This window comes from Leucoraja erinacea, chromosome 23, assembly GCF_028641065.1.
Source record: "Leucoraja erinacea ecotype New England chromosome 23, Leri_hhj_1, whole genome shotgun sequence".
NCBI lineage: Eukaryota > Metazoa > Chordata > Chondrichthyes > Rajiformes > Rajidae > Leucoraja > Leucoraja erinaceus.
In genome coordinates, this window is record NC_073399.1 from 30785812 (window position 1) to 30807722 (window position 21911).

Below are 21911 nucleotides of genomic sequence, written 5' to 3' on the forward strand. Positions count from 1 at the left end.
TCTCTGGAGAAAAGGGATAGAATAGAATAGCCTTTTATTTGTCATTCAGACCGAAGTCTGAACGAAATTTAAGCAGTCATTATACAATAAAAAACAACAATAAACACATATTAACATCGACCACAGTGAGGCCACCAACATCTCCTCACTGTGATGGAGGCAAAAGTCTTAGGTCTGCAGTCTCTTCCCTCCTCTTCTCCCTCTGCGCTGCAGCCAGAGCCGTGCCGCCACTTCCGGATGGGTGACGTTTTGAGTCAGGACCCCTTCTTGACGAAGGGTCTTGACCTGAGACGGCTACCATCCTTTTTCTGTTGAGATATTGCCTGACCCGTTGAGTTACACCAGCACGTTTGGTCTATCTTTGGAATAAATCAGCATTTGCAGTTCTTTGTTTCTACATAAGAACTGATAGTAGGTATGGTTTGAGCATGGAAGTACTGTGGGCAGGGGGTGTGGCGGGGAGGTGTGGACGTGGGGGTGTGTGTTGGGGGAGGGGGTGTGGGCGCGGGGGTGTGGCGGGGATGTGTGTGTGCGGGGATGGGTGTGTGTTTGCAGGGGGGGGGTGGGGGGTGTGTGTGTGTGTGTGTGGGGGGGGGGGTGTGTGGGCAGCAAGGCTTGTGGGGGGGTATATGGGTAGTGGGATTGTTTTTTTTTTTTTTTTTTGTATTTAATTTTTTATTATTGGAGATAGGTACATATCTATTGATCTATTACATCATTGTTACATCATTTTTAAATTGATAATATTGTCAGTTATTATTACATTGTCTCCAATACTTTTTGCATTTTTCTTCATTTTTTTTTATAACTAGATAGGGCTAAAGGGATAGATGAAATAGAGAGAGGGAAGAAGGAAAAAGAAAACTAAAATAAAAAAATAAAAAAAGGGAAAGGAGTGAAAGAGGTAGTTGAAGAAGAATGGAAAAATTTGTTAAAGTTTAAAAACATCATTCGAGATATGTTCGTACATTTCAAAGTATAGCATTTCATCCAATCTTTAGTCCGGGTGCTAGTCAGGTTCCTGTGCTGAACTATTCTGACCCTTTAAATAATCAATAAAAGGAGACCATGTTCCAACGAATAATTCCTGTTTATCCAACAGGGAAAATCTGATTCTTTCCATGTTTAAGGTCTCCGTCATTTCTATAATCCACATTTTGATTGTGGGGGCCGTAGGGCCTTTCCAAAATTTTAGGATTAATTTTTTTCCTGTTATTAAACTGTAATCGATAAAGTTTCTTTGTGTTATTCTAAGTGTTTGATTTGATTCTAATATTCCGAATATTATTAATTTTGAGTTTGGTTCCAGTTGTGTGTTGATTACTTTGGATATTATACTAAAAATATTTACCCAAAATCTTTTAATTTTTGTACAGTTTGTAAACATGTGCGATAATGTAGCTTCTAAATGTTGACATTTATCACATATAGGTGAGATATGTTGAAAAATTTTATGTAATTTTGTTTTGGCGTAGTGTAACCTATGTATTACTTTAAATTGTATTAGAGAATGTCTCGCGTTTAGTGAACATTGATGTATGTGTTGTAGACTTTCTTCCCAAGTGTCTTTCGTTATTACCTGGTTTAATTCTTTTTCCCATGCTTGTCTGTGTAAGTCCGTCAAAGGAATGTCACTATCTAATAAGATATTATATATATAAGATATTAATTTTTCTGTATTAGGATGCTTATTCCAACATTCATCAAGAATCTCTGGGTTTCTATTTCGAAAATTTTTAGAATTCGATTTAACATAATCTCTGAGTTGAAGATATCTGAAATAATCATTTCCTCGAAGTCCATAAATCTGTTGCAACTCCTGAAATGTCAAAAAAGAGCCTTCTTTGTAAAGGTGTCCTATATTTTTAATTCCATTATTCTTCCATTGTGTAAAACCCCCGTCTAAACATGAAGGCTTAAACAATGAGTTATTCACAATTGGAAGAAAAAGAGATAAGTTATCTAATTTTAATGTCTTTTTTAATTGTTTCCAAATTTTTATAGTACTAAATATTATAGGGTTTTCCTTATAAATTTTCTTGTTTAATTTAGACGTAGCAAATAATATCGAACCAATATCATAAGGCATACAATCTTCCCTTTCCAGTTTTAACCAGTCTGGTTGCTGGTCTATTTCTCCCAACCAGAAGTTCATATTTTTAATATTAACTGCCCAGTAATAAAACAAAAAGTTAGGTAAAACCAAGCCTCCATTATTTTTTGATTTACACAGGTGTCTTTTGCTTATCCTATGATTCTTATAATCCCAGATAAAATCATTAACAATAGAGTCCAATTTTTTAAAGAAGTTTTTTGCCAGGTATATCGGAATCGTCTGAAAAAGGTATAATATTTGCGGTAAAAAAATCATTTTTATGGCATTAATTTTACCAACCATTGAAATAGGTAATGTTTTCCAGTATTGGATATTCTTATGTAATTTATTCAATAATGGGGGGAAATTTGCTTTAAATAATGATGTATATATCTTAGTTACATAGATACCTAGATATTTAAATTTTTCATTTACTACTTTAAATGGGAATTGTTGTATTATCTGTTTATTATGTTCCCTTATTGGCATAATTTCACTTTTATTCCCATTTATTCTGTATCCTGAAAGTGCACCGAATTGGTTTATTAGTTTTAATAGGTTTGGGATACTAATTTCTGGTTTTGTGATGTAAATTAATACGTCATCTGCATATAGAGAAATTTTATTCACTGTGTCTTTACTGTTATACCCATATATTTCCGGATGCCCCCTAATTCTTTCTGCAAGTGGCTCAATTGCAAGTGCAAATAGTAATGGAGATAACGGGCATCCTTGTCTACACCCTCTAGATAGACTGAATTTAGATGACAGTCTTTGGTTGGTAAGTATTCTGGCCGTAGGATTTGTGTATAGCAGTTTTATCCATGTGCAAAATTTCTCCCCTAGCTGCATCTTTTCCATCACCGAAAATAAATAAGGCCATTCGACCTGATCAAATGCTTTTTCAGCGTCAAGTGAGATTATTGCTAAATCTTCATTAATAATTCTCTTGGTATATATAATATTAAATAATCTTCTTAGGTTATAATATGAATACCGTTTCTGAATAAAGCCTGTTTGGTCAGGGTGTATTAATTTATTCATCACTGTACTTAATCTACGTGCTAGTATTTTAGTTAGTATTTTCTGGTCTGTATTCAGAAGTGCAATTGCTCTGTATGATCCCGGATCTTCCGGATCTTTATCAGCTTTAGGAATAAGCGTTATTATAGATTCATTTAAGGTATCTGGGAGTTTCTGTTGGGTGTAGATATAATCATATAGTCTTTGCAAGCGTGGGCACAGCAAATCATGAAATTTCTTGTAAAATTCTGAACCTAGACCATCTGGCCCTACTGCCTTACCATTTTTAAGAGAGCCAATAGACTCCTCAATATCCTTTATCGTAATTTCCCTTTCTAATAATTCTCTATCCTTTGAATCTAAACCTTTTAAATTACATTTTATTAAAAAATCTGCTATTCCTTCTGATTGTGCTACAGTTTTAGTTGAATAAAGGTTATGATAGTATTGTAAAAATCTATCATTTATATCCTTGGGCATTTTTAATAATTCTCCTGTCTCTGTTCTAATTTTATGAATTATTTTTTCCCCTTCCATTTTTCGCAGCTGGCGTGCTAATAATTTTTGTGGTTTGTCTCCAAATTCAAACTGTAATTGTTTGGTTTTTTGATAAAGTTTTATTACTTGTTCTGAGTACATTTTATTTAATTTATATTTCAGTGCAGCAATTTTATTATGTTTTAACGTAGATGGCGTTCTCGCGTTTTCTGTATCTAGTTGCTTAATTTCACTTTCCAGTGCTTTTTGTTTAATCCTGTTTTCTTTATTATAAAATGCTTGGGCAGAGATTAATGTACCTCGAACATACGCTTTGAACGTCTCCCACATAAGAGAAGCAGGTGTGTCAGGGTTGTCATTTACCTCAAAAAATATTTGAATTTGTTTAATAATATATTCCTGGCATGATCTTTCGTTCAAGATTTGCGGGTTAAGTCTCCAATATGTTTGTTTCTCGGACATTCCATTTAATTTAATCATGAATGTTACCGGTGCGTGATCTGAGATTATAATGTTATGATATTTTGAATTATAAGTAAATGGAATAAACGTAGAGTCAACTAAAAAGTAATCTATTCTTGAGTATGTTTTGTGTACTGGTGAATAAAATGAATATTCCCGTCCGGTTGGGTTTTCTATTCTCCAGATATCCTTAATATTAGTGGTATTAATAAATGAATTTAAAAAAACACTTGAGTTGGATGTTGATTTTTTTTGCCTTGCTGATCTATCTAAGTATGGGTCTAATGTGCAATTGAAGTCTCCTCCAATTATTAATTTGTATTGTGCAAATTCAGGAATTTTATTAAATGTTTTGTTAAAAAAAGTGGGGTTATCGAAGTTAGGCCCATAAACATTTAGAAGGATCACTTTTTCACCATTTAACTCTCCAACCACTATAATATATCTGCCATCCATATCCACTATTATTGAGGAGGTCGCAAAAGGAATTCCTTTACGAATTACTATTGCTACTCCTCTTGACTTGTGGGAAAAAGAAGAATGATATGATTCAGCGATCCACTTAGCTTTAAGTCTGTGTTGTGATTCCTTTTTAAGATGTGTCTCTTGAAGAAATATTATATCTGTTTTGATTTGATTTAGGTGTGCCAAAACTTTACTTCTCTTAATTGGTTCATTGATTCCCTTGACATTCCAACTACAAAATGTTATTCCCTGACCCCTTCTTGTCATGTTAGCATCTTGCATATTGCTTTTGTGGTGGTCTATAATCGGGTAGAAGGAACAACACATAGAACCTGACCCTGCTCCCAAACCTCAGATAGATGAATTTAAATTCAAATACATCATTCTTCCGATCATATCTCCTTGCCTTGGTCTTGTTTTTCCATTCAAACCTTGAGTTAAAGAAGTATTTAAAGAAAGAAAAGTGATAGGGTTGGTTAGTGTAGGGTGAAGAAAAAAGAACTACATCTACAATTAGTGTAGTTAGTGATAGCCACACTAACGTGGCTAGAATTCTAAAGACTTCCAGAGCCTTTTTAAAAAGAGAAAATTCCCAGCTCCGTGCCCGAGGAAGAGGAAAAAAAAAAAAAAAAAAAAAAAAAAAAAAAGGGAAATTATATTTAACATTCAATCAACTTCTTTGGGAGTATCAAACTTATTTACCTAGTCATACTTATACCCACACAATATATATACATCTACCTACGTACACGTATATATATATATATATGTATGCATATATATATATACCCACATGTATACTAGTGTCAACACGTAACCCTGCAGAAAGGTTCAAGACAGCAAAATGATTTTAAATTGAAAGATAGAGCGAAAAAAAGAAAAGGAAACCCGTCAATCATAATTATCATATAGGTAGTGGGATTGTGTGGGGAAAGAGGGATTTGTGGGCAGGGGGAGTTGTGGGGGGGAGAGGGGTGAGCTCAGAGAAAAGACGGGGGAAGTGCCATGGGGAGAGGGGGGCATCACGGAGTGGGGGGTGGAGCCAGCGAAGTAGACCAGAGGAGCAGTGGGTGAAATTGGCGGTGCGATGGGGACTCACAGCAGGCGCTGGTCGCTGGTCGTTCTCCTCCGCCGGGAACAGAGTCTCCGCTTTCCATTTGGCGACATCGGCAATGTCTTCGACTCCGGGCTGGGCTGGGTCTCCGACTCTGGGCTGGGTCTCCCTCGCTGGGCTGGGCTGGGTCAGGTCTCCGATGCTGGGCTGCTTGGGGCTGGGCTGCTTGGGGCTGGGCTGAGCTGCTTTGGTTCCCTCCGAAAGTCCGGTTGGAAACCTCCGCCGGCCATCCTCAGCTCCAGTAAAGATGCGATGGTGCAGGAAGGGGCGGACCGTCCCGGAGAGTGACAGGGGAAGAGACTAATCTGCACAGCGCTGACTGGCAGGAGAAGAGGTTGATCTGCGCATGTGCGTTTTTAAAGATTTTTAAACCCCGCCAACCTCTTACGACATTCAACCGATCAGAACAAAACTTGGTGCACGCACAGCACAATCAGAGCGCTATCGCAAACTGGTTTTGCGCAAATAGAAAAACCGCCAAAACGGAAGATTACAAGATTAGAGTGTTAGTTATGTATAGAGATAGATAGATAGATACATACATACATACATACATACATACATACATACATACATACATACATACATACATACATACATACATACATACATATAGATGTTCTACTTGCCTCTCTTGAAGTGGGTTTTCCCCTGAAAAACTCATTATTCTTTGAGTTGTGAGGGGGGTTGAATCGAGGTTGCAAGAAAATACAGCCATTGGCAATGGCCTCCAGTGGAGCAGGTCCTTCATATGGAAATCCCAGTCCAATGAAGAGCTGAAGCACAAAAGAAAAAGTAATAATTAGCGTGGATGTCACTTGAATTTGAGTATAAAAATTGCCTGAAGGAGATTGCAGAGAAGATTTACGAGGACAGAGTTTACGAGAAGATTTACAAGAAGATTCATGGACCTGAGCTATAGGGTAGCGAGAATGTCAAGCAGGCTAAGACTTTATCACTTGGTCATGAGGCTAAAGGGTGATCTTAAATATAGTGCATACAATCACGACAGGAATTGAAAGGGTGAATGCACAGTCTTTTGCCCAGGATAGGGGAATCATGAACTAGAGAACAATTGGACACAGGCCAATCAACTGACAAACTCTGCTCATGGATGTGGGAGAAACCAGAGCATCCAGAGGAAACTGCAGTCACGGGGAGAATGTGCAAATTCCACAGAGACTGTACCCAAGGTCAGGATTGAACCCGAGTCTCTGGTGCTGTGAGGCATATTTTAAATATCTATCAGAAGCAGACTGATGTTTCAATAGTAGATGCCATGTTAAATTTTGTGTCAAAGCTTTCAATGTTTTCAGCATCAATTATGGCTCCATACCTGCAAAGAAGCCAAGTTGGACACACTTGTAACTTTACTGAGTATTTAATAAAGGCACATGTAAGGCACGTCCCAACACTGACTGCATCTAGTCTTCTGGCATACTGGAACCAGGGGAGGAGCAAGGGGAAGATATCACAATTATACTGAGATAACTAAGGCGTGGTTAGTGGTATTGAGGTAGCTACACTATAGGTTGCATGCATAAACCATCTACAATACCCTTACGAGGACTCAAGGCAATAACATTTAACACATCCATGTCAAAGTCCTCTGACCAGTCATTTTAAGAGGCATACTAAACATACATTTAGTTTAAACAAATGATTGCTATAATGATACTATTATTGAAACACATTGAAGTCTGAAGAAGGGTCCTGACCCAAAACATCACCTATCCATGTCCTCCAGAGATGCTGCCTGACCCGTTGAGTTATTCCAGCACCTTGTGACTTTTGTTATACAAACTCATTAGTTTGTTAAAATAAACTTCACGCAGGGTGGAAGAATCAGAAACATAGGATTTACATAAACAAATACAATTTTGGCGAATAAAGCGAATAGCTATATTGCTATAGGTTTACTGAAGGAAAATAAAAACAGTTTCCGCACTCTTTATCTTTTAATAGCTTACTTGTGGAAAGAATGAAACAATTTAAACCCCAAATGCAAAATCATATTGCAAAGATATTACCACTATTTCATAACATGTAAAAAAAAACTTGTGCTGATGAAAAGACTCCAAATATCATCTTGAACAGAACATAGGATAGTACATATATAACCATATAACAATTACAGCACGGAAACAGGCCATCTCGGCGCTACAAGTCCATGCCGAACACTTATTTTCCCCTAATCCCATCTACCTGCACTCGGACCATAACCCTCCATTCTTTTCCCATCCACATTTAAGTACAGCACGGGAACCAACCCTTTGGCCCACTATGTTTGTGATGAACATGATGCCATATTAAACTAATCTCCTCTGCCTTCACATGATCCATATTGCTTGCATATCCATGTGCCCAATCAAACATGGGTGGAACTACCGGGGGGCATGGGGGACACACGTCCCTCCCATATTTTGAGAGGTGGGGGACAATCCCTCCCCCCATGTTTTGTAATCCGGATTTTGAAATACAGTGAAAAATAATCTATTAAAATCTCCGCTTTGTGTCACTATTAAGCGCTTGTTAAATGTTACTATTAACATCATATTAACATGATGTGTCACCAATTGAGTTTGACCTTCAAGTATTACTGAAGGTATTCACGGAGAATTTCTTAAAGCTGTCTGATGGGGGTACAATTACCATTTGAACTAATTGGATGTATTGGTGGATGGGAAAGATTTAAACGGGTATCGGATTTAAACGGGTCAGGTGATTAAGGGCTCCGGTCGAACGGGTTTCCTGTTTGGCTCGCAGGTAAGTCCCTCATACACGGTCACTCATGTTATTTAGTATTTTTCCCATTTCTTTCTCTCTCTCTCTCTCTCTCTCTCTCTCCCTCTCTCTCTCTCTCTCTCTCTCTCTCTCTCACCTCCAAGGTTGGTTCTTCTGTTTGCGTTTATTTGCTTCAGTTTTATTTGTTTAAGTGTTATTTATCACATTGCAGCTTGTGAAAGGTTCAAGCGGGAATCAGACGCTTTCTAAGGACTGAAACGGTCCATTCACGGGGTCTTTCATCACCCGGCGTGGCTTAAAATTAAACTGTTGCGTCGAGGCGATCGAGGCTCCCAACGTTGAAGCCCCCGCCGGCCGAATTTAAGCCATGCTGGGTGATGAAAGGTCCCCCGAACGGGCTGATTCAAGCCCAATGATTAGGGACGGACTAAGTTGCTGTGGCTGGAGTTTGGAGTCAGTCACCAACCAGGTCAGCTCCCGATGTTATTGTCCACAGGGCCCACGGCCGAAGCCTCCAAAACCTCACGCACGTGTGTGTGTGTGTGTGTGCGCGCGTGCGCGACCACCAAGAAATGTGGCCCCCAAATTGTGTCCCCCCCCCCCATGGTTTGATAGCAATTTCCGCCCTGAATCAAACGACTCTTAAGTGCAGCAATAGTGTCTACCTCCACCACCACTCCAGGCACTGCGTTCCAGGCACCCACCACACACTGTGTTAAAAAACGTGGCCCACAATTCTCCTTTAAACTCCGCTCCACTCACATTAAAACAATGTCGTCTACTATTTGATATTTCCATCCTGGGAAAAAAGGTTACTGACTAATAATCTACTGTTAGGTAGCTTATTACCTGTCTCTCATAAATTTATATACAAAATAAATATCTGCTATATACATGTTTTATATTTTTATGTACATTTTTTACATGGAAATTTTATGTTCATTGAAAAATTAAAGGTCCACAAATGCTGGAAATCTGAAGTAAAAACGGAAAATGCTGAGGATTTTAATGGTGTGTTCATTTTACCATTAGCTTTGGAAAATGTGTCTAACCAACAACACACAGGCAGATGCATGGTAGTGAGAGGGAAATAAGTCATTTGGAACCTTGATGATTGGCTGAACTGTCAATGTGCCCCTTAATCACTGAGACCGAGTTATCAAGAAAAAATAACTGTAAATGTTGGGGGAGGGTGGTAAATCGGAGTGAGTGTAACAGAGTCTAATCCAGTATAAAAGTGAAATGAAATGGCCACGCAGTGGTGCAGTGGTGCAGTTGCTGTTTCATTAAGCACCAGAGAACCCGGTTCGATCCTGACCAAGGGTGCTGCCTGTACGCAGTTTGCACGTTCTCCCTCGTTTGGGTTTTCTCCGGGTGCTCCGGATTCCTTCCACATTCCAAAGACATACAGGTTTGTTAGTTAATTGGCTTCTGTAAATTGTCCCTAGTATGCAGGATTTTAAACTGGGATAAGATATAACTAGTGTATGGGTGGTCACTGGTCAGTGCAGACTTGGTGGGCCGAAAGTTTTTGTTCACACTGTATCTCTGAACTAAACTAAATGTGAAAAAAAAAGAAAATTTTTTAAATTGCAAATACTGGAATCTGAGATTAAAAAAAGAGACAAAAAAAGAGTGCTGGAGTAACAGTGGGTCAGGCAGGATCTCTGGGGGACATGGATGGGTAACTTTTGGGGTAGGGTGCCTTTCAGCCTTTTTTGATTCCTCTCACTTAAGAAGGGTCCTGACCCAAAAGGTCACCTACCCATGTTCCCCAGAGAAGATGCCTGCCCGCTGAGATACTCCAGCATTTTGTGCCTTTTTTTTTGTAAAACAGCAACTGCAGTTCCTTGCACCTGGAATCTTAGATGATTGCATCAGATCACAGAATTTTTAGCACAATTCCAACAAACGGTCACATCTATTTCTATTTACAAAGATGCTGCATGGCCCACTGAGTCTTTCCAGCATTATCTCTTTCTATACAAGGGGAAAAAGTTTGATTTAACTTTTAACAAACATCTCCAAAAACAATTTATCAACTGAAGGAATGAGAATCTGAAATTATATTGATAAATATGTGGGCTAGAGAGGTTGATTCGCCTTTCAATAACAAATGATCACCTCATTACTGACACTTACACTGTTAATCAGCAGGCTTGATTTTTTGCTGCTGGTTTAATAAGTAATTATTGAATAAATGTGGCAGGTTCTTAAAATTAAAGGGAAGGCCAAGAGCAAGACGTCAGTGAGGCCCAGGAAATGGCAAAACAAAATAAACTAACTGGCAATCCTAAAGAAGACAAAGCTGGGTGGCAGTGTGAACTGTGTGGAGGATGCTATGAGAATGCAGGGTGACTTGGACAGGTTGGGGGAGTGGGCAGGTGCATGGCAGGTGAAGTTTAATGTGGGCAAATGTGGGGATCAAACGGGAGCTGTGTCCCCAGGCCTAAAGCCAGCGCAGAGAAGCAGCGCTAAATCCAGCTCAACTCTGCCTGTCCCACCAGGTTAACCAATTGCCCTGCCTGGACTTGTGGGAAATATGGCCCAAGTTCCCAGCCAGCACGGAGAAGCAACGCTGGTGTCCCGTCAGTCCAGGGCTGTAGGTTAATCCGGCGTGACAGGCAGAGTTGAGCTGCATTTAGCGCTGGATTTGAGCCTCCGAAGCCTCGCTAGTGTGTGTGAGTGTGCGCATGTGCATGCAGCCGCCAAGAAATTGTGTCCCCTCTGTCCCCCAGTCCCCTCCATATTTTGATAGCGATTTCCGTGCCTGATCCAGTGGCATGGTTCTTTTGAGCAAATTGCCCAGCTTGTCCAGCGAAATGCTTCATCGCCAGAACTCACCAACAAGCTCCAAGACGTGGCTTGGCTGCGGTGAGGAGAGCCTTCCCAGACAGATCCTTCCTGCATTGTCGGAACCTCACTAACCAGCGCACCCTGCCCTCGGGACAGCGGCTATGGAGAGGAGATGGTTGCTCACCTCTTCTCAGAGTGTGGATTTGCAAAGAGAGTCTTGAGAAAGCTGCAATGTCCCTGTCACAGTTCATCCCGAACAGTTCCATAACAGAGGAGTTTCTGATGTATGAACTGTTCCCAGGGACACATTCAGAGATGGACGTCAATTGCTGCTGGAAGGTCATTAACTCAGAAAGACGCTCTTTGGTCTGCCCGAGCTTTGTTGACCTCCCAGCAGAGTGAGATGTCTGTCAGGGAATGTTGCCTACTGGCCTGCTCCTTACTGCAGGACTATGTGCTGGGGGATGGACTGAAGCTTGGTGCAACCAACGCCAAGGCTCTGTGGGGGAGGACCACTACTCTTCCACTGCTGGGCATTGGTGGGCAGGGTGTGGTGGAGACGCCTATCAAACAAGAGAAGGGATTTCACCTCAGGGGGGCATTTAAATGGCAAAGGTATAATTGTGGCTTTTGGGAACACTACCAAATAGAATACTAACAAATGCATGTGTAGCCACGGAGAATGTCTGAGCAATTTTGCACAGTTCTTGTTTTGTCCATTTTTCAAAATCCAGAATAAAGTATATATTGATTTCATTAAAAAAAAGTTATTCTGACTCCTACTGGCAAATCGATATTACCCAACATCAGTCTGAAGAAGGGTTTTGGCCCGAAATGTTACCTATTTCCTTCGCTCCATAGATGCTGCCGCACCCGCTGAGTTTCTCCAGCATTTTTGTCTGCCTTATGAACCGATATTAATGTCTATTTTAAACTCAAACACAACTCATTTGTGACTTGCAGCATAAAAAACGAATGAAAACCTGAGCACTGACCAAGCTTCAGCCTGAAACACTGTTTACCTCAGCAGGAATTGCAAATTAAATCTTCAGGGAGGTGAGAACACAGTCTTTCTTTTTCTCGTTTGACAGGTTTTTGGCATTTGGCTCCTGAAGGATACCAACTAAAGAAATATATTTGCTTACTTTGCTGTATTCAGGCCAACACACAATGGGGAGAGTGGCCTCACACCAGTTGAAAGGCAGCAGCTGACATTTGGTGCATGCGGGCTAAGAAACTGGATGTTGTGCCACCACACTGATTGTCTGAAGCTTGGTATCCTTGGCATCTCATGTGTCAAGGTCGATCTCAGGTCTCTGGCGCTGTAAGGCAGTTGTGCCTCTGTGCCGCCCTGGTCTTTCCCACACAGCACCAAATCTGTTGTATATTGTATCCCTTCCCTTGTCTGAGAGGTGTCACCACCACACCCTGTCCACCTGCATCTGCAGTACCAACATTGGCTGCAAATTCACCAGTGTCCTCAGCAGGAACGGCATAGTGCTGCAGAAGGTGGAGATGCTGCCTCACAGTGCCAGAGATCCTGATTATGGGTGCTCTCTGTTTGGAGTTTGCATGTCCTCCCAGTGACTGCATGGGTATTCTCTGGTTTCCTCCCACTTTCCGAAGATGTGTAAGTTTCTAGGCTATTTAACCCTCTGTTAATTGCCCCTAGTGTGTAGGGAGTGTATATGAATATGGGATAACATAGAACTAGTGTACGGGTGACCGATGGTCGGCACAGACTCGGTGGGTCGAAAGGTCTGTATCCATGCTGTACCACTAAACTACACTAACCTAAACTAAGCAATGACCTTGAGTGGCTTGTGATTACTGAGCAGTTCAAGAGAAGACAGCAAATGTTGGGGTAACTCAGTGGGTCAGGCAGCATATCTGAAGAACATGGATAAGTGACGAGAAAGTCTAAAGAAGGGTCCCGACCCGAACGCCTCCTATCCATGTTCAGAGACACTGTTTGACCTGCTGAGGGACTCCAGCGCTTTGTGTCTTCTTTTATATACCTGCATCTGCAGTTACTTGTGCCCACAGAGGCAGTTCACGTGTATGTATCGGTGAAACTTCTCCTGGCCAAAGTTCATAACAAGTACCTCCCTTAGGTTTAGGTCTATTATTGTCACCTGTACCGAGGTAAAGTAAAAAGCATTGTTTGGTATGTTATCTAATTAAATCGGATAGCACTATACAAAATACAATTTAGCCAAACACAATACAAGAGCAAGAGCAAAGGGCAAGATACAGAGTACAGAATATAGTCCTTAGCATCGTAGCGCATCAGTTCCATAAACAGAAACCAACGTCCACAATAGTATAAAGGTGAATCGGACAGTACCCTAGCTTATGGAAGGACCGTTCAGACGCCTGATAAGAGAGAAATAAAATGTTTCACAGTCTGATGGTGTGCACTTTCAAACTTCGGCACCTTCTGCTCAACAGGAGTAGGGAGAAGAAGAAATGACTTTGGTGGGACAAGCCTTTGATTATGTTGGCTGCTTTCCCGAGGCAGCGTGAAGTGTAGTTGGAGTTACTGGAGGGGCGTCTGGTCTGTGTGATGAACTGGCCTACATGCACAACATTTGGGTGGTACGGCAGCTGAGTTGTTGCCTTACAGCGCTTGCAGCGCCGGGGACCCGGGTTCAATCCCAACTACGGGTGCTGTCTCCGAGATCTTCAGTTTACTCCCACACTCCCAAGACGTATAAATGTAAAATTGTCCCTATTGTGTGTAGAGTCGTGTTGGTGTGCAGGAATCGCTGGTCAGTGCGGACTCGGTGGGCAGAAGGGCCTGTTTCACTGTACCTCTAAACTAAACTAAACTTTTTACAATTTCGTACGGTGTTGGGCAGAGCTGTTCCCAAACCAGGCTTTTATACAACCTGACAGTATGCTATGGCATAAGAGTATTCTATACGGCTTAGTAAGCTTAACATATCCCTGTGGGCATCAGAGCTCTTCCTGTGAATGCTATTAGTGACACTCTTGGAAGATCATTATTCGTTGACCCTTTTCTCAACTTTTTTTAGCATCAGCTCATTCTTATGGTCAAAGTGCCACATCGGAAGCTCCTCTTGATTTATGCCTGTGGGTGTCCAGCCAGCACATCGGTCTCTCGCTGTCTCTTCCCCACCCTTATCATCCTATGTTCACTGTTTGTATCCCTTCATTATCACCACTTCCACAGCCAACAATGGACCATTGTGGGCTCCACCTTTCCTTGATCATTGGTGCTGGCTCTGAGTTGTTCATTTCATACCTTACATTCCTTTTTTTCTTTCTACCTTTTCATACCTCTAGCTTTCCTCTCCCCTGACTCTCAATCTGAAGAAGGGTCTCGGCCCGAAACGTCACCTATACCTTTTCTCCAGACCATCTCCATCTCAGACCATGCCTGAATTGGCATCAGGTCAGGTCGTGGGGAGAGATCCCCCCCGCCACTGGTACCATGTAATCCCGTGCTACCTGTTCCATGGTCAGAGACTCGGCAACTAAACTGTCTCCGACACCTGGTTTGCCAGGTGAGGAGGGGGCTGTGGACCCCCAGCAAGACCAAAAACAAGACCTGTCAAAGGGCTGATGAGCTCCTAGCGAGCCAATGGCCATCCACACCTAAGGCACTGTGTTTGCAACGATGATGATGATGAGAGATGCTGCCTGACCCGTTGAATTACTCCAGCATTTTGTGTCTATCTTCAGTCTACTATGGCTTGCTGGATCCCCCGGTTGCTAACCTTTTTAACTCCCTTCCCCATTCCCATACTGATCTTTCTGCCCTGGACCTCCTCCATAGCCGGAGTGAGGCCACATGCAAACTGGAGGAACAACACCTCATACTCCGCTTGGGTATACAACCCAATGGTATGAACCTTAAATTCTCTAATTTCAAATAACAGCCAGCATGAGATGCTACCTGACCTGCTGAATTACTCCTGCACTTTATATCTTATTTTGTAAACCACCATCTGCAGTTCCTTGTGTCTCTAACAAACCAAAATATTCTTTGAGCTTTATTGACTTGTCAACCATTTTACTCTATTAACTGCTCCTGATCCAGATCCTGATTTTCAATCCAATATTTTCTTGATCAATAGAACTCATCTCACAGGACGCAGTTAAGCGCAAAGTTATTTAGAGCTGGCTTGGGGATAATGTTTATAAAGACAAATAGTCTTCAGTGAACAGTTGCTCTATGATTTGATTTCAATCGGGTTTGCTAACTATGGAATGTGACAACGTTGAACAGTTTAAATTGTAATATTAGCTACAGTTTCAGTTGATTATCTTTGAGACTTTGGAGAATATCTCACGTTGGTTTACTTTCTGAAATGTTATCTGTGGTTATTCATCTATGTCAGAAAATTAAGTAGGTTATAAAGCAAACATGGTCATCCTTGGCAAGGAGTTGGGTGAATGAGCCAAATCATTCCACAATCCTTTATGGGTTTATTCATTATATATGTGTCAATATTACTGCATATTTCAGCTGTGAGTTTTACATTTTAATCATTGTTATGTCCTTGCAATTGAGGTTAGTGAAATATTACCACTCTCGTCAAATATTACTACTCACAATTTTAGACTTTACACTTTAGAGATACGGCACGGAAATAGGCTCGTCGGCCCACCGAGTTCGTGCCGACCAGCGATCACCCCGTACACTAACACTATTCTACACACTAGGGACAATTTACAATTTTACCAAAGCAGTCAACCTACAAACCTGTACGTCTTTGAGTGTGGGAGAAAACCGGAGCACCCGAAATAAAAAACAAAGTGGTCATAGGGAGAATGTACAAACCCCACACAGGCAGCACCCGAGGTCAGTATCAAAACGGGTCTCTGGTGCCATCAGGAAGCAACTCTACCACTGTGCTACTGTACCACCCTCATTTCTAGATGTGGTAGGCTTGTTGGTAATTAGAAAGTTGTAGATGGTTTGGGATAAGTGTGTTCATTCATTTAAATCACTATGTAAGAAATATATTTATACAGCATGCATATTATTGCATTTTATAATGGTTATTTCCATGAAATATTTTTATAGATTGAGGGAGATAAATGTTAATTTTTAAAGATAAGATGTATTTCGAATTTTGACTTTAATTTTCCAATATTCATTTTTGCCACAATGCTCGATTTGAAACTATTTTGAATGCGTTGTTGCCTTTCATTTCTGGTTACATTTTTTTTGTTTTGTTTAGAGATACAGTGTGGAAAGAGGCCCTTTGGACCACCATGTCCAGGCCGACCAGCGATCACCCTGTGCACTTGCACTAATCTCAATTTTTGCTGAAGCCAATTCACCTACAAACCCGCACGTCTTTGGAATGTAGGAGGAAATCGGGGTACCCAGAGAAAATCCACTCGGTCACTAAGAGAACAAAAAAAAAACTCCGTACAGACAGCACCTGGAGTCAGGATCGAACCCGGGTCTCTGGCGCTGTAAAGCAGCAACTCTACTGCTGCACCATGGTGCCTCCTGATCTTGATGAAGGAATAACTTAATTATTTTAACTGCTTTTGACAAACTCTTAGCGTATAAGAATTTCTGCTGATCTTTAATTATAACTTTGATTTTAATAAAGAATAATTTAAGCAAATATGACATAAAATAGTAAGATTAAACGAGAACTTACCAGTTTGAAGTTTGATCTTTATTTTTTGAGGGGTTACGATGAGGGATTACGTGAAGACTCTGCCAGCACGCGTGCGCGACATTCTTCAAAGCAGCGGTGTGGAATCACAGTAATAGTAATTGAAATAAACATAGTAAGATAAGAAGAAGTAATATACCAGTTGACCGTTATAATAGAGGGCGGGAGCGGAGGGCACGTAATCCCTCATCGTAACTCCTCATAAAATAAAGATCAAACTTCAAACTGGTAAATTCTCGTTTAATCTTACTATTTTACTTCGGAGTCACGTGAGTGACTACGTGAAGATTTTAAAGCTCTGTGATTTCAAGCCGTGGAACAGTCCCTGCTTCACTCACTGCCGAAGTCATTCAAGGGAGGAAGTATGTTATTGTATTCAGACATGCATCTAATTCAGGCAATAACAATTTATTTTAACAAAATAATCCTCCCTAGGGCTAAATATATTGCAGAATTCAAACTTGATTCCGCAATACCGCAGGTTTGGTTATTGGCTTATTATAAAGAATTGGAAGGTCTTTCTCTAGACCATCCTGCTGTTGCCAGGATATGGTCCATAGGCACTTCCTTGTCTCTAGCTGCCGGTGTTGCTGTTGCCCTTGTGGATAGAAACTTAAGATGTCAGTATCCACCCCAGCAGCTCCCAAGCCTGTCTGAGCCATCTAGCGATGGTTAGTGCTGATACCCGGCCATTAGGCTGTTTATGGCTGCCCATATTGCTAATTTACTTCCTCTTAAGTTTTAGTAGTTTTAAGGTATAATAAAAGGTGTGTCATTACACATAGTCGGGTGTCAGTTGGGTATATCTGGTATTCCAAATTTTATCCTGATGTTCATGGTCTATCTTGTTTAACAAGCTCTAATATGCGAAGTTATCTTTTCTGGAGATGCCATCATTTATTCCAGTCTCAGTTTATGTAGAAACTGGAGCCCTAGAGCTGAGACCAGTACTATCAGCATACTGTTTTTAAATGTCAGTGTCCCCCCCGCAGGGACAGGGACATTGCTTGTGCCCCTAGCAACGTTAGTACAACACTGACGTCCCAGATCTGGGAGTACTTCCCTCTAGGAGGGTTGGTGTTGAAAATAATCCTCATAAGTTTGACAAGTAGAGGGTGAGATCCCATGGAGAGTTGGCGTGGCGCCTGCCACCAGCAAGCTGACAGGGCACTCCTGCATAATTATAGTGCTGCAGCTCAGTCCTTCATCCACATGAAGGCTGGATAGGAATTCCCAGGACGTTGGTGGTTGTAGCTGTATTATACGCTACACCAGTCCTTGTTGATTCTTGATAGGCCGCCGTGATCATGCTCATGGTCCTGTCCGCCAGCCCGGATCTAGCATGGTGGACTATGGTTCAGAGACTATGTCCGAGACCACAGGGATCCATGGCTGTGTAGGCCAATCAGGTACTTTCAAGACACTTGATGTTGAGTCCATATGTGTTTTTGCTTGGGATCCGACTGATGAGGCAGGAGGGGAAAAACATTGTAAACAATTATTCCCCATTCAGTGGGAAAAACGTCCATTGCTGCTGCCCCAAGTGTGGTTCACAAGCGGCATATGTTGGTAACTGGTGATTGGGTCTAGATGCAAGTGGATCGATATCTGGTGTCCCTCTTTTGGTAATATCAGCAACTTTTATTTGTGGTCCAACAGCCATTCGATGCTGTCATTGAATTTTCATGACCTGGTATGTGGCTCAGTATTGAGCTTACCTGGTAGGTAAGTTTGCTGATAGCCAAATATGTATGTTAACACACCATAGCCAAATATATTGGCCAGATTGAAACATGATATCGATCTTTTCTCCCATATGATTAATATCTGCCACCACTGTGATGTTATCAATTCGTAGGCGGACATGCAGATGGTGCATTGTTAGCAGTAGGCCTTTAGCCCATAAAACGCACCCAACACCAGTGTTTTTAGTAATTAATTTTGTTGTAGGCTTCCATCAAGTCTGCTTTACTCTTTGGCAATGTTACAGACATATGGATAACGTTAATTGTAAATCCCAGAAAGTCCAGTTGTGGATGCCATCAACTTAGATTTATCTGGATGGAGATGACCCCAGAGTTTCACCCAATGTTTGGTAGCTAAAACTGCTGATTTAGCTAGATCCAGGGTTTTTTCCCCACAATTGATATATCATCAAGATATGCCATTACAATATGTTTTTGTTTCTAATATTGCCAAGGCCCGTTTTAATATCTTGGTGAAAAGTCTTGGGGCTGAAGTTAGCCCATTAGGCAACGCTATACCCTGCCATCGTTGCCCCATCCAGTTAAATTTTAGGTATCGACAATGATCCCTCCATGTCTCCGAAAACAAGTGTAAAATTCCCCCTGTTAGTACAGGTCATACACCTTTGTGTTCTGGAAAGAACCAGATCCACCTACTACCTGGTTGCCAGTGGTACGTCCCTTTCTTCAATTTCTGCCTCTTCTGCCGAAGAGGCACCGGAGTGCGGGGTTGGCACGTTTTTCATGAGGGCTCTGGGCCTTGGCCTAAAAAGGACCTTCGTGGTGCTGCGCGGCGCTCATGCTTTCACCAGCGTCCTGGTGTTGACACCTGTTGGTGGATGCATAGGGGTGCTGTTGTTGCTGATGACGCTGTTATGAGCCCGACGGCTTTTATCTCTTCGTCGAGCTTTTTCTCACAGTGGGTATTGCGGAGCAATGTCAATCCTGCTGTCATCTCTGTACCATCATCTGGGCGAGCAACCAATGATATGCCCGCTGTCAGAAGTTTTGAAATCTTCTGTAGTTTGACCTCCTGGGTTTTTGTGCCAGTCCCACTGTACCCCCAGATCGCATTGTTTGCTGCAGGCGTTTTTAACAAAGTAAAGTTCACAGGAGGCCTATATTTCTGCGTAATTTTGTTGCCTGTTCCTGCAGAAGATGGAAGTACAGGTAGTTGAAGCTGGCCACCAGCGTGGTCTGTAATGGTACTTTTCGTTGATCCGTATTTTGGTGATCACTCTTAGTAGCTCCTTAGGATTCTGCACCCCCTGCACACTGCTGTTTTCTTCAGCCACGTCCCCTTCTTCCGGAGGGAGATGCATTGTTTTACAGCCCTCGATAAGGTGCTGTTGTGGGAGTGCGAAGACTCCCATAGTGAGCTTGCTCCATCTCCCAGAGCAAGTCACGGGCGGACCATGCTGCACTCGGGCAGCGCGCCCCTTCGGCCGGACTCAGATGAGTATGATCGGCCGGGCTGAATCCTGCGGGGCTTTGCCTCCAGCCTGCTGCGCTGCTTTGAGCTGTACGACGCATGGCGCTGGATTCAGCTTGGAGTCGGTAAGTGGACATTAGTTACCACGCCAACGGCCACTTTCACTGCCCTTGGGCAGTGCGTCCTCCTGGCCGGACTCCCTGAGTCTACCGGCCGTACCGACTCCTGCCTGCCTGCAGCCCGCTGTGTTGTTTCCAGGTATACAGCTCGCGGTGCTGGGCAGCCTTTACCGGTCAGTACCCGGCTGTCAGCTGCCGGAACCTTCCTGGTTCCCCGCAGCCTGCGGTCCTGGAACCGCTGTTTGCCCATGGCTGTCGGCTGCCGGGACCTTCCCTAGTTCCCCGCAGCCTGCGGTCCTGGAACCGCTGTTTGCCCATGGCTGTTGGCTGCCGGGACCTACCTTGTTCCCCGTGGCAGCCTGCGGTCCTGGAGCCGCTGGACGTCTAGAGTTGTCGGCTGCCGGGAACTGCCTGGTTCCCCGCGGCAGCCTGTGGTCCAGATCCGTTTTTTCTTCCCCTTGTCCAACGTGCTGTAACATAAAGCACAGCAAAGGGGAAGAAATACAACTTCAATTTTTCCTTACTTGTGTTGGTCCGTTTGAATTTTTCCCGCGGGAGCGCTCCACCCCCGCCCGTCGCTGTTGCACTGCGTGAGACGATATGTCGCGCACACGTGCTGGCGGGGTCTTCACGTAGTCACTCACGTGACTCCGAAGTAAAATACATTTTTTATTTTCAAGGTATGCAGATTTGGAATTTATTTCTACATTGCTCGAAACATTTGATGTAACTGTCACCAAATAAATACTGGTGTTTATGCTTTACACTTATGCAGACAATATCACCATCTTAATGAATATAGAGGCTAATCTGATCAAATCACATATAAACACTCTCCCCACCTGTATCCACCTATCACTTGACAGGAGAAGTCACAAAATGTAGGAGTAACTCTGTGGGTCAGGCAGCATCTCTGAGTGCATGGACAGGCAATGTTTTGGGTCGAGACCCTTCTTCAGATGTATAATACGACAGGCTTCGTCCTGCCCCCACCTCTTTTCCAGCTTTCTACCCCCTACCTCAATCAGTGTGAAGGTGATGTTTCAGGTCGGGACCCTTCTTCTGACTGATCGGATTGGGACACTTCTTCAGACAGTTCAGTTTGAGGAAGGGTCTCGACGCGAAATGTCATCTATTCATATTGTCCAGGGATGCTGCCTGATCCCGCTGAATTACTCCATCACTCTGTGGCTTTCAATGTTATTGTATTGTTACTGACAGGAAAACATTCTGGAGCAAAATGTGTTGGGAACTCCTTATTTTTCCTCTCTCGCCAAACTGGTTTGTCTCATCACAATTGACAGTAGAGGTCACAAGCAAGAAAACGCAAATAAGAATCATCTCTGGGCCTTTAGTGCAGTGATTACACTCTTATTAAATCTCAATCGTTGAGGAAGATTTCTGAAAGATAATTGGTCTCTGCAAGCAATCAAAAAGAAACAGCGCAATTTAACATTGATATAGAATCTCTGCAACATACAGAATGAAAGTTTACAGGTGGTCACAAACTCATCCTATAATTTCACCAAGTGTGCTCCAAGCTTGTAATATATATTTTCATCAATAGCTGTGAATGGTGATTTTATTGGCAACAGAACTGATATTAAAGTCAAAATCTAAATCAATGATTCACTTGAAGCATAATACCTCTTGGGAATAATTGTCACGGTTAATTTAAGGATATCATCATAGATCAGTCAGAAACCATTTTACTGTGGGATAAATAGCTCTGAATAGTTGTGGTGACTCAA

At 42.2% G+C, this 21911-nt stretch overlaps 1 protein-coding gene across 2 annotated transcripts in view; it reads right to left on the reverse strand.

Annotated features, from left to right (window-relative positions):
- LOC129708449 (alpha-1,6-mannosylglycoprotein 6-beta-N-acetylglucosaminyltransferase B-like) overlaps window positions 1–21911 on the reverse strand; it is a 656277-nt gene that overhangs the window by 39580 nt on the left and 594786 nt on the right. For both annotated transcript variants that reach the window (XM_055654227.1, XM_055654226.1), the window contains exon 13: window positions 6287–6433. In XM_055654227.1, the coding sequence (XP_055510202.1) occupies window positions 6287–6433 (147 nt within the window). The remainder of the gene's footprint in view (window positions 1–6286; window positions 6434–21911) is intronic.